The 14,557-nt window shown below is 36.4% G+C and overlaps 1 protein-coding gene across 1 annotated transcript in view; it reads right to left on the bottom strand.

Moving 5' to 3' along the window:
* Positions 1 to 419: 419 nt before the first annotated feature.
* Positions 420 to 14,557, bottom strand: part of LOC140138996 (zinc finger C3H1 domain-containing protein-like) — a 48,835-nt gene continuing 34,697 nt past the window's right edge. Inside the window, 11 exon segments of the mRNA XM_072160777.1 lie at positions 420 to 1,162; positions 1,662 to 1,817; positions 2,841 to 2,903; positions 3,700 to 3,739; positions 4,875 to 4,976; positions 6,624 to 6,692; positions 6,694 to 6,891; positions 7,894 to 8,112; positions 9,380 to 9,591; positions 10,661 to 10,784; positions 14,359 to 14,537. Of these exon segments, the coding sequence (XP_072016878.1) occupies positions 1,695 to 1,817; positions 2,841 to 2,903; positions 3,700 to 3,739; positions 4,875 to 4,976; positions 6,624 to 6,692; positions 6,694 to 6,891; positions 7,894 to 8,112; positions 9,380 to 9,591; positions 10,661 to 10,784; positions 14,359 to 14,537 (1,329 nt within the window). The 3' untranslated portion in view covers positions 420 to 1,162; positions 1,662 to 1,694.

The raw sequence follows: 14,557 nt of genomic DNA on the forward strand, positions 1-14,557 counted from the left end.
TCGTACAAATACACACACCCCATGTGCACCCCCACACCCCTACACATATTGAACACATACGTGCAAGGTCACCCCAACACACATCCCACACAAACCCCAAACATTCCAGACACAAACCAATCTCACAAATCAGAATTTGGTGCAAATATTAAAGAGAAATCTGGCAAAAAGAGCAAACTACCAAAATGTGACCCCATACAGTGGTCTTATCCAGATTCCTTCTAGCCGATGTCAACTGTGTGTCATTTTACAGCTCGCCATGTGATATGAGCATGGAATAGAGGCAACCATTATATTTTATATGATTAAACAAAAACTTAACATGTGCCCAAATTTCTTTTCTTCTAAATGAGTTGTGATGGTTATTTATGGATGTAAACTGGTTCAGGTCCTGTACCTTTATAGAACTACTAGGGCCATCGTGATCAGCGATTTTCTGTAAAGTTTGCCAAGGTCTGTGGGGCTGGTGTAGCGCTCTTTTAGTCAACTTTTATTCTTATGGTTTCACACTTTGTGCACCGGCTAAACAGGAGGATTTGGACAGACACAAATAACTACAAATACTTACGCCCTTTTATTGCATGATACGCACTTGCCTTGTACTCTCAGCAGCGAGGTTGAATCTCGTCGGAGGTCTTTCTTTCACAAAATTCCACTCATCTAGATGCGCAGTGTTTTAAGAAATTATTATGCACTTGTACACGAAAAAAAAAAATTTAAAGACGAAGATTAGCACTGTGTTACATGTATCTAGCTTTTATCATGGCAGTTTTATCACAGCAGTTCCAGAAAATGTCCGCCAATGTTTATAAACACAGTATTCGCTCATTATATTTCACGGTTTGCTATCAATTTGAAATTATTCCAAAGAATTGCAAAATTTTCTAATAATTGTATGGTTAAACAGTATATTCAATTAAATTCTTTTCCAAAGACCAAACTTATATCAATGAAAAGTTATGAACTTCCTTTGATGATAATAATGAATTATAATATCAAAACCATTGTGGATTTTGTTTTCATTTGTTTAAATACAAATTTAGATTGACAATGCAATTCAAATTAAGATCCCCAGGAATGTAACCTTTCACACAAGTAGACTTGATGATTCCAGTCCAAGCAGGTGTGGTCAGCCAGTATGTTCATCTTCACTTGTGCCGCCCTGAAAAAAAAAAAAATAATTATAGCCATATTGTAACATTTCCGTAAGAAATAGAATTGCATTTTTTCCCCAAAATTTATTTTTTAGTTTTCGCTGTCAGATATGTCCTCTTTTAATTTTGGCCCAAACAGATGAGGTATTACAAAGAAAATCGCTATTTAATGCCAGCGCATATGTCAAACGTGACTCCAGTCAATTCTTTTGATATGTTATGACCGTCCCGCACGCCATACTATGTTATTAACATCACATATGCATTTGACTAATTAATTTCCATCGAAATACTTTCTGGATTTTGTGAGTTTCTAGTGAATTAATCTTGACATTAGGTTAAAATCCAATCCATACATCCTCTATGGAAGACATGACCTTGATCTTCCACACACTGGGGGTGTAGCTTTCAAATGAAGTCACCCATTCAGGATACCCCATTTGAAATTCACATTCCTGTGTGGGATAACAAGGTTATGTCTGCATAGGGTGTATGGATTTCACATACCAGTGTAAATCTCGATGCCCATTTCATGGAATGTCACGTTTTAAAGATAGTTTCCAGATAATCGTTGATGTTGAGTCTAATGTCGTCACGGCAACGCAGTATCAGCTTCTTCAGTTCATCACAGCTTTTCCCCCGGGTGACTTCAAAAAGTAAGTACTACATTTGTGCAATATGGAAGAAACAAATTATGAACAAAAATCATTTCAGTCTTAATTTATGCTGAAACTGTATCGTAACTCATTCAAGTTGTGCGCTTGTATTTCTTCCAAATCTGTATGAAAATAATTTTAATAAACTTTTTCCCAAAAACTTTGATAAATTTTCACAATTTAATTGAACAGTTCTTGTCCCAATCATGATTTCAACACTTTTGAAATTCAGTGCAAAATAAACATACAGTAATATCCAGATTTTTCACAATTCTGGCCAATGCTTGGTCCCATCATGATCAGATACAAGCTGAGAAGATACCTTACCCTTCCCAGAATCCTTTGCAACATAAAGCATCATATCATTACATCAGATAACACTCCTATCCCTTTGTTTCCATGTTTACAATAGACAATTTAGATAAACATGGGGTCAATAGTCACAAAATAAACATTGTTTGCAAGATCTGGATGTGGTCTGTTCAAGTGTTCATTGAGGTCCTTTTTGCTACTATTGACCCATGATATGTTGCACTTGAAAACAAATAAGTACAAAAAAGTGAAATGCATTGTGGGAAGTGTAAGATGTCTTCTCTGTGATTGGACTGTAAGTGTATTAATTTTAGCATATTTTGAAACTATGCAAGTTTCGAGTAATCCAGTAAAATATTCAGTATTTTGGTTTGGTATTTTCGTACATAACTTGGGGAAAATGCCACCGATACAAATTAATTCTGGATCACCGCTATTTTACAAGATAGTTTATAGATTCCAGTTGAAATCCATACATCCACCTCCTTGGAAAACATGACCTTTAATCTCCCATATCAGGGGTGTACATCTCAAATGGAGTCTTCCATTCATAGTAAACCCATTTGAAATTCACACTCCATGTGTGGCAGATTAAGGTCATGTCATGTGTGGCAGATTAAGGTCATGTCATCCACAAGGGGTGTATTGATTCCAACTGGATTAACCCAATAAATATGCAATTTAAACGTTGTAATGTGATGAAAGTGATTTTGATTACGTCTTTCCAGAGCGATGCAGATAGAGGGCAGGCTTCCACTGCTCGTTGGTACATCTGTTCGGCCTGCAACAAAAGAAATGGAAAGATCTTAATATAAAGTATAACAACCACGTACACAATCAAAAAAGGTGTTAGAAAAATATGCTGAGTGCATCAATGGCATACACACACACACATCAAAGGATTGTACTGTAGCACAACCGACGGAGTAACATGCACTGGCGCTGGTAGTAAATTCCAATTTTCTTTGCTGTACCTCAGTTGTTCAGCTCAAAATTAAAAGGGGACAAATCTGACAGTAAAAGCTAAGATTTTATGGAAAAGAAGTACTAATCTATTTTTTATAGAAATGTTATAATATGGCTGTAAGATTTATCATATCATTATAATGCCAATGATGTTATTGTCTCTGGAAATCGATCTTTTTCATGCATTTTTAATTTTTCCCTTATCTTTATACCTTATTACCACATTATAATTTTAAAAATTGTCATTAAAATCACATTTAATATATTTAGCTGCTGAGCTTCTCTACATCATTTTGACATTAAACTTGTGAAGAAAATTGATCATGGTCCAATTTACTCCGAAATAACATTTTGTACAATAATGAGGATTCTTAACCCAGATTCTTAGTGGCTGTCACTGTGGTTTCATTGCTTTCTGCACCGTCTATCACCCAAACACGGTAGACGGGAACAACCCAGAGCATACTAGTATTCAATATGTGATAAGACCGCAGTGCATGCAACTAAAACAGTAAACACGTTTCAGACTCTGTAAGTTAATTCATGTTAAACTTGACATTTTTAGCCACTTAACAAAAACTGGAAAAAAATGATCAAAAATACATGCTTACCTCTTTGGTTTGTCCGTTTCTCACACACAAAGCTACAGCTCTGAAATAAGAGATAAAACACAAGCAAACAAAAGCACATTTCTACACTATTGAAGTGGAAACTAGTGATATAAGGTGTTTTAAACAAGAACATGTTTAAAATTTAGTCATTTTAAATTAAGGATTTAGTCATTTTAAATTAAGGATTCATGCATGATTACGTAAGGGGGTGGGAGAATAGTTGTACTTGATTACCATCAAATTCCATCTACAAGCATTCCTCTAAATGAGTGTTTTTTGACAAAAGAGACAAAAAGCAGAGATCCTCCACAAAAATAATACAATAGATTGGTCTTATAATAATACACATGTTTTACAGCTGCCTATATCAGTAACTTGCTCAAATTGTTTTGTTGGAGGGTGTCTGCCTTTCATCTCTTTCGTCAAAAAAAACACTCATTCAGAGGCATATATGCTTGTAGACGTAATTCTATGTACATAATATATATTTTTGGAAAGGGAAAGAAAGAAAAAGAGCATTTTCGAAATTTTGACAAAAAGGTTAATAACCTGGAGATGCAAAAATAGCACATATAAAAATATAGTTTGGACATACATCCTGTCAAACAAACAATTCCTGCCGATTGGCCAAAGAGAAGCTTGCATTATCAATTGGACCAATCAGCAACATTGTTAGAATAATTTCACCATGCAATGAAACTGGGGTGAATTATTTGGAAAGCTCCATTCTGATTGGTGATTAAAGTGAAAATATCATGTAATTGACAGGTAGTGCACAGGGGTTTAATTTCCACAAATTCTGCAAGTGGATGATGTATAGACACAATTGTCAAAACATGAATAATAATTTGTACAAAGAGTTATGCTGTAATGAGCTATTCCAGATGAACATCATATACCCCTATGGATTGAAGACATGGCATTAATCTCCCACACAGGGAGTATATATGACTTCAAATGGGATTACCCAAATGGGTGACTCCATCTAAAATCTACACCCCCTGTTTCATAGGGGTGTATGGATAAATAACTTCAATAGCCCATTTTACATAATCGTGTGAATTAAACAACTTGCATGATTTCCAAAAACTTTGATATAATAGAAAATTAAGTATGCAAAAATACCAGTGTGTATACACTGTACAGTTTGCCCCATAATTGCAAGCATTACTTACATTTTCCAGAATGGTACACACGTAGGGTGATGTGATAAAACTGATCTAGCTATCAGCTGAGCTTGGAACTCGCTGCCCACATCAATAGCATGCTGACAGGCCCTGCAATCACAATGACAAGACACAGTATAAATTAATGGTGTCATTAAGGGAAGGGGTATGAACGTTTGGACAGTATTTATTGTGGGACATTAGAGCACATCAGACATATCAAACTGCATTCTGAATACAAAGAATGGCCTTCTGATATCAAATAATTTTGATTTTTTGAAATGTAATACACATTTTATGGCAAATCATTAAAAATTGATATTTTTGATATTTAACAGTACTTGAAGTAAACTTTATAAATCTGATTATTTATACTTAAAGTGTATGTAGGTGGGATGAAAATTTATAAAGTTTAATATATCATTAGATTTATAAAATTTATTTCATGTACTGATATATATCAAAAATTTGAAAAATATCAAATTTTAATAATTTGTCATAAAATTTATATTATATCGTGAATTTCAAAAAATGAAAATTATTTGATATCAGAAAGACATGCTTCGTATTCAGAATGCAATTCAATATGCCTGATGTGCTTTCATGTCCCACAAAAAATACTGTCAAAATGCCATAAACGCTCCTTCTAGATCCCTAAGTGTCCTGCTTCTTTGACTGGGCAGTTTCTGACGTCATGCAATGCAGAACTCTAAACAAATGGGATCCAATCATCACCATAACACTTCTGTATCATTTGCAAGCCATGGAAACGGAAGAAATCTATAATTATAAAACTATGATCTGAACACAAAATTAAGACATCATAATTTTGAGTTGAGATCACAGGTTTAAATAATTATTAATTAACTTTCATGCTTGCAAGAAATGTAAGAATAAACACAGTGAAAAGGTGAACTTGGACACAACTGCGCAATCTCTATTCCCCAGATTCTGGGCAAAAGTCAGACACTTTTTTAACACACAAGTTTCTTGTCAACTCAGAAAGTTGATGAATGAGGGATGGAGGCAGTCTATAATCTAGAATAAGGCCAAAAAAAAATTGTTGTGTTGCCCTCAACCGTCCGGTCCTAAATCCTGAAAAATCAGGGTCGCAATTTTTTTTTTTTTTTTTTTTTTTTGAATGATGATTTTTACAGATTTGTTCAAAAAATCAATGTTTTCACTTAAAATTAATATTATATTGAAAGACTAGTCTTTAATTGATGTCTAACAGGTATCCAGAAGTCAAAATTGACAAATGTCCCTAATTGAAGAAGCATTATTTAATATTTGAGGGGATTTTTTTAAATCTGAAGGTTTAAAAAAAAAAAAAAAAAAAAAAATCCGACCGCCCGACCCAACTTTCCCATTTTTCCACTTGAGGGCAACACAACAATTTTTTTTTTTTGGCCTAATCATCAGTATATGGAAATCATGGTGAAATCTTACCAGAAAGCCAGCAAAATATTCCGTGGCTAAAATTGAGATACACCTAGCCTGGCTTTAGCATTTTGTTTGAGCCTGGTCCCATCAGGACCCAAGCGTGTCTCCACATGGAGCGACCGTTTAAACAAACAAACAAACACCATAAACACATCCCCAGCATCTTCCTTGCACAAACACATAAATTACAATTATAGATATCTAATACCAGAAAGCCAGCGAAATATTCCGCAGCATCCTATTGAAATACACATGGTACGCATCGCCACTGTATTCCCCGCGCACACAGCTCAAGTACAATTATAGATATCTTACCTGAAAGCCAGCGAAATATTCTGTGGCATCCTATTCAGATACACCTGAAATGCATCCCCAGTGTCTTCTCTGCACACAGCTCAAGTACAATTCAATCACACGGTTATGAAAGGAGAAATCCAACCAAGTGTCGGTGGAGGAGTACGGAAGTGGACACACTGTTGCCATGGAGATGAGGCAACGATTGACGAGATCTGTGAATGCTTTCCAAGACTGCATAGCACTGTCACCGTTGGAAGTCAGCTGAGATTTTTTGTGCTTCAAATAGCTGCAAGATATTTAACAAGAAAACAAAGAGTAAGTTACACATGTAATAAAACATACCATATTTTTCCTTCCAGGAAGGCTTCTTACCAATTCTGACAAGTGACAAGTGCTGCGCCAAGTGCGAGCCATACAACCTTAATGAGATCACACAGACTACATAAGTAGTGAGACATCTACAGTAAATTTCCCACTCATTTATAGAAAGCAATGTGGCTTAGTGGTCAAGTGATGTTTTATTTGCAATTTCTAAGCCAAAAAGTGTCTACTTTTTGGGCTATTCCAGTTGAAATCCATACACCCCTATGGAAGGTATGACCTTAATCTTCCACACAGGGAGTGTGAATTTAAAATTTGGTTACCTGAATGGATGACATGACTACATTTGCAGTCTACACCCCATCACCCCCTGTGTGAGATTTAAGGTTGCATCTTCCACAGGGGGTAAATGGATTTCAACTGGAATAGCCCATTCAGGATTACAAAAGTCGTGGCTTTCAGTCACGTTGCACCAAACATGTTACGTCCTTTGGCAAGACAATACAATCATGTCTAACTCTCGTTCAGGTGTACACCAGTACATGTTAAGAAGGTAGCTGGTTTGGTCTGCAGGAGGAGCAGCAAACGCTCAACATGAACATTGTAAACGGAGGAGACTGGCTTCACAAAGCCTTGATCGAGAGATGGGTACTCTGGCCCTGTGAACAGTCATGAACCTATATGCCACTTAAAACTACTTATGTTTTTAGTTTACTATTCCTGTTCTTATATATTCATAAGTTATTTGTCTGATTTACCTGTGATGCCACAAATATTCTTACACCTTATGGCAGGCGCTTTCATTCAATTTGAGTTTGACTACACACATTCAAGCCATATTCAAAATACTAAAGCACACAGACTAGTCTCGTAGCCTTCCGATACTAACTCCTGACTCTCTCCAACCTTCTCTAAGTACAGGCAATAACAAGTCTGCCACAATTGAATCCTTGATCCTATAACTTACAGTATCCACAGCTTTTGTACATCCTTCATGTTCTTCAAAGCACAGAGACCAGTCTCGTAGCCTTCCGATACAACCTCCTGACTCTCTCCCACCTTCTCCAAGTACAGGCAATAACAACACCACAGATGCAATATATTTTGCTGTACTATCTCATCGGTGATACCTTCAGCTAAAGATGGTGGTTTGTAGTTGAATGGTAAGTGATAATTCAGTATGGCCCTGTGAAGCAGAAGGCAACGTTTATCAGTGATTTACTACACCAAGGGTGGATCCACTAACATTTTAAGTCTATATCATCAAATTTGTACAAAAAAATACAAATTTGTGTAAAAGGTCCACCATTACTATACCGTGTCTCGTCTTAAGTTGGATTTCATAGTGGTAGATTTAAATCGAGCGCACTAACTTAATCCCGCAGAGCGTATACACACACATAGAAGAGCGATTTGTCTGAGTATATATGCAAATAACATGACATAAAACTGTACAGGATTAAGATTATTGAAGTCTAGATCCTAACCATGCTTCTAATCTTAATCCTAACCATAGTCTTAATCCTAACTCTAACCCTGGTCTTAGTCCTAACCCTAATCATTGTCCTAATTCAAGCCATATCCAGTCTTAACCCTAACAAAAACCATTGTCTAAATCCTAATCCTAACCATTGTCTTAATCCTAACCATAGACTTTATACTAATCCTGGACTTAATCCTACCCCTGGTCTTAATCCTAACCCTAGTCTTAACCCTAATCTTAATCTTAGCCCTAACGGTTGTCTTAATCCTAAAACTAGCCGGAATCTTAAACCTAACCATAAACAAAAAAAACCAAAGTGTTAAACATTACCTTTACCCATACTCTTAATCCTAACACTAACCATAATTGTTATCCTTATCCTAACCCAATACTTTGATCAGCTGTTAATCGGCGGGACTTATGACATCGCGTGGATTAATATCAAAATATTTCATCTTGAAAATTGTCTTGTGACATCTCGCCAGAAGCATCACAAATTATTAATTGAAGTCCTGTACTTTGTCTACTTTCTTTAATACACAAAATTTAGGCCAGACAGGTCAACTAATGGCACTATTAACGTGGGTCTACTTTTCGGCGTAGTGGTAAAAGCCTAACATTTCCCGCCTATTAAGAGCTGATCAAACTATAGTCTTAATCCTAATCCTAACTCTAGACTTAATCCTAACCCTAACCAAAGTCTTAATCCTAACACTAACCATACTCTTAATCCTAACCCTAGTCTTAAGAGTGGGGTTAGGATCAGGATTAGTTTTGTCATTATGTAATGTCTATTCCACTTTAAATCCACACACACACCCCCACACCCATGGAAGACATGACCTTAATCTTCCACACAGGGAGTGTGAATTTCAAATGGGGTAACCTGAATTTCCATTTGAAACCTGCACCCTCTGATCATGTCTTCTACAGGGGGTGTATGGATTTCAACTGGAATAGCCCAATTTACCTGTATAGATGAATAATATCTTGTGAGCTGTTCTGTGTATCATCTTGTGGGCCGTGTAGCATATCAATGGTCGGCACATCATAGTATTTAGTAATACACTGTCTTAGATGTTGTATAGCTTCATCTTTGAAGTCATTCTCTAGTTCAAAGATCGCAGCATGGTAATAAAGCTCTGCTGATGTAGGACACGCTGCGAGGGCCTCATGGAAAACCTGCGAACAGAAGTGTCAAAAATGTTTTTGTTTTTTTTGTTGTTGTTTATTTGATAAAATGCTACAGTGAACATATGAGGAGTGACACAGGTCAAGAACTTTTTAGGCACCTAGGCACTATACACTAATTAATTATTGCTGAACCATGAAATGGTATCAGCCTATAAGAGTGAATGTTACTAGCTTACTTACTAGCTTACTTACTAGCTTACTAGCTTACTAACTAACCATTTGGTCTGAAATGGACATATCTTTAAATGCCACGAAGGTATGACCCCATGAGTGGTGTCATATGAAAGAGGAAAACATAAAGAATATAATAGAAATATTTCCAAACGTCGGAGGTCATCCAGAGGTCACAGGGGTCAAAAAAGGTAATTTTAACCGAAAATGCTCCGATTGACCTTAAACTTAAATGCAATGATCCTTATGACATTCTAAACATGTTTAAAACATTTAAAAATGTATTTAAGGTCATTAAGGGGTCATAAAGGGGTCAAAGGTCAAGGTTCTCAAAATGCTCCAATTGAGCTGAAATTTAAATGCAGTGATCCTTATGACATTCTAAACATTTAAAAAATATTTTAAGATTCATTTCAGGTCATTAAGGGGTCATAAAGGGGTCAAAGGTCAAGTTTTCCAAAATGCTCCAATTGAGCTGAAATTTGAACGCAATGATCCTTATGACATACTAAACATGTTGAAAATATTTTAAAATCGTGCCCTTGCAAAGGGCACAGTTGCTCTAGTTTATTTTATATTCTTTACTTTTCCTCTTTCATTGACACCACTCGGGCGGTCATACCTTCGTAGCATTTCGAGATTATGTCCATTACAGACTCCTGGTGACAGTGGTATAGGCCTACCACAATATACTGCCGAAGCCACATGGTTCAGCTATGGTGCGGTTATCGCTCTAGTTTTTGATGTACTGAATATCATGTGACTGTATTAGGTTGAGCATGGCTCGAAAATGTGGGGAATTTGGGAAGCTCCTTCCCAGGAAATGCTGGTGTTTGGAGAGAAATTCTGGTATTTGGAGAGTCCTATAATCTTCTTGTGTCCTCACCTTAGCAATATTTTCAAAACTGCATTTGTTTTTTGTCTCTATATCCACAAGACACAACCAAAGCTGTGACGAGGAAGGACAGTCATGGACGAGATGTCGGCACACACTTTGGGCTTTGTTGAGTCTGCAAAGAAGTACACATAATATTATGAATCGAGCTAGTGGACAATGTGAACATTTTTACAGGTTATAAAAATATCTTTGTATTTTATTACAATGAAGGGATAATGATATATAATGCCCTGATTCCGTTAAAAGAAAGGATTTACAACTCCATCAGTTTATCATTGAAGCCTTCTGTTGAGAATGTGGGAGTTCACATCAAAATACTGAGGTAAGAAATCTCAATATAATCGTGTTGAATGGTTTAAATCTGTTTTACTTGTTCATTTACCAAATGTATGCGTATAATTATATGACCCATTCCATGTCAACTCCAGGGATGTGCACATAGCACCTCTTCAATTTTGTCTTTTTCTGTGTGGTGGTAGATATTGATGAGAAAGTGAAAGTTGAAAATCCGAAAATTTGAGCTTCATACTCCATTTAGTTTTCCGTGGCATCAATTTGAAATTTAGGGGGTCAGCATAAAACTGTGTACATGTTGAAGTCGTTGTACATGTCCAAATCATAAATGGAACCCTGTACAACTTTGAAAGTAGGCTAACCTGGGATGTGTTATTTGTCGAGACCCAAGCCAATATCTCAGAAAACTGTTGTCCAAGGACATATCTTCAACATACCTCAAGTTGATGGTCCATCAAATTGTCTGACATTGGTTTCAGGGGGGTCAAAATGTACAAAAAATGTACAATTGGGGTTTTGCCATGGGTAATATCTCAGCTAAAATTATTCTAATAAGCTCAATATTGGATAAGAGTAATGTCCTACCAAAGGGTTCCGACTGGCAAAAAAATGGACTATAAAATTATTTTTACTTTTTGGAGTTCTGACCCCCAAAGTTGGTCCTGATGGACCAATGTTGCATTTTGAGGGCCCTATATCTTTTAAAGTAAAGGAGTTACAAGTTTTCTGATGCCAGATTTGAATTCTACACAAATAGGTATCCCAGGATACATACTTTTCAAAGTTGTAAATGGTTCCCTTTATACATGTATGGACCTCCAAACGTCGTCTTTCGCGTTACGACACATTTTTTATGCTGACCCCCCTAAATGTCAAATTGATGCCACAGGAAAACTAAATGGAGTATGAAGCTCAAATTTTCGGATTTTACTTTCTCATCAATATCTACCACCACACAGAAAAAAGAAAAAATTGAAGAGGTGCTATGTGCACATCCCTGAGTTGACATGGAATGGGTCATATATAACATATACCCATTATAACATCTACAGACATCATACTGTAAAAACTCAATAGTTAGCATATGTGATGCATGCAATCAAGAAAAAATGAGTCTGATGTCGATCAAAATCATTATTATGTCTTCAGAATCTTGCATCCTATACCTTTGTACATAACCTGGCTGTCTGATCAATTTGTGTATCGGTCACCTGGAGCTACAGGGTTTTTTCATATCTGTAGCCTCTTCATAGAGTGCATAGTTCATATACTTTATGTGTAAAAGTCTCTTTTGGTGTGATTTTTTTTGTAAATGTGACATGCCATGACCAAAAAAATCATATTTTGGACCAAAAATCACATTTTTGACCAAAAATCACATTTTTGACCAAAAATCACATTTTTGACCAAAAATCACATTTTTGACCAAAAATCACATTTTTGTCCAAAAATCACATTTTTCACCAAATATCACATTTTTGACCAAAAATCATATTTTTGACTAAAAATCATGTCAAAAATCATTTTTGACCAAGAGTCGCATTTTGGCCAAAAATCATGTTATTGAACAAAAAAAGATTCTGAAGACATAATAATGATAAAATTGACGGATAATTTAGATGATACCTGAATTTATCAGTCTACGCTAGAGTTTTCAAATATCACGCCGACTTCGCCTCGCATGATATTTGAAAACTCTAGCTCACCGATAAATTCAGGTATCACACTCAATCCGTCCAATTTTATATCAAAATTCAGTTTTCAATCTCATTTGATGAATCATTCTCAGAGCTTCATTTTGCTGAAAACCCCATCATAGTTAGACTTTTGGTTCCAGAGATATAGCCATTTTAATGTTGCTCAGAACAATAAAATAAAAAGGAAGTTGAATACTATTATTGGTTATATCTCAAACTTAATATTCCCAACATCCGACTCATTTTGCTTGATCACATCACATATGTGCTTCATGAGCACTTTTTAAAGCATGAAATTGTACCAAAGTCCAGCGCTTTACCACCTGAGCTAATGGGGTTGAGACAAACATTTGCAGGTTTACTTGTTTGTATAAACAACTATTGGTATCGATGATTGCTCAAAACCCTTTACACTTTTGTTATTGGGGCTCTTCAGGTTTGCATGTTTTCAAAGCGCTCGATAGTAAGCATATGTGACGTGTCATGTCAAAAGGAGACACTTTTGGGCAGGATTGTAAATGGAGAAATAGCCAAAAATTTGCCCCAGGGTGATTTTTTCACAATTTGGGTTTGTTGCCAATTTGTGATGTTATTAATCTTAAAAATATTGTCTGATAGTTTCAGACTGGAATATAACTAGAATCTTGTATTTTTGAGACATTTTTCAAGGTAATTCCTACTCTCAACATTGTCAATAATATTTTTAAAGGCCGATATCTCAATTTGCAATTTAATAATACCATAACTTACAAACTCAATATCATTGCTTAGGAATGTCCAATTTCATTGGGGGAAAACAGCGTTGTGGAGCAAAATATCTCTAATATTTAAGCTATGTAAAAACCTAAAAATTGATAACCTGCCCAAAAGTGTCTCCTTTTGACATGACACGTCACATATATGCTAACTATCGAGTTTTTACAGTACATTCAGTTAAGTACAGAAAATTCAGAGTACCGTAAAGCTGAATATGGTATTTGTAATTCACACTCCCTGGATGTTGATTGTTCCTTTTTCAAACTTTCGAGGACACAATAGACAGTAGACAAATTGCAACTACCAACTAGTCATGCCTACAACTGGTCAATTCAGGCACTGTGCAATAATTGTGAACCCTGGTGGAGGGTAAAATTGGGGGGCATGCATTTTTGGCACAACAAGGTGGGCAAGTAATTTTTAGGAGATTAGAAGGGGGGCAATTTTTGGAACAAATTTATAGGGCACCTTTAAATAACATACTCTAAAAGGCTTAGGCAAACATTAAAATCTGCTAAATTTACTGGTCGCTACGCTCGCATCATATACCTCAACCATTTAAGGTTTGCAAATAAAATAAGGAACCCAAAAATTTGGCATGTGCAAAGCAGGAGGCAGATTTTTTGGCCGGCCGGGGGGACAAACAACACAACCCTATGTGTTACTATTAGACGAATCCGACAAGCCAAGTGATGGTCAGGATTAAGTCGGCCATAGCTGGGGGCCATCCACGCCAAACTAGCTTAGTTTGTTTGGATTACGATCCAAGACCCCCACTATCGCGAGCGCATCGGAGCACGGAGCACTTGCGCCGCGTCACAGGAGCGGTAAACGCTGCTCGCCTGTAATACTGGCGATGCGTAAAATGGATAGATGGCTCCCAGCTATGGCCGCCAGTGAGGTGTAGGAATGTACCAAGTTGGATTAGTGTATACATACTTGTTTAGTTTGGCTTCCAATGTGAAAAGGTTTTGGTATATGGGTAGACATATTTCTATACTATCTTCTATTGGTAGCTGTGAGCTACTGCAGCTCAGCAACGCATCCTGAAAGCCAGCTATGAGAGACTCGGAAAGACGACTTGAATCGGCTTGTTGCCATGGAAACATGAAGGGTTCCTGTACACAAAACAACATAC

This window comes from Amphiura filiformis, chromosome 18, assembly GCF_039555335.1.
Source record: "Amphiura filiformis chromosome 18, Afil_fr2py, whole genome shotgun sequence".
Lineage (NCBI taxonomy): Eukaryota > Metazoa > Echinodermata > Ophiuroidea > Amphilepidida > Amphiuridae > Amphiura > Amphiura filiformis.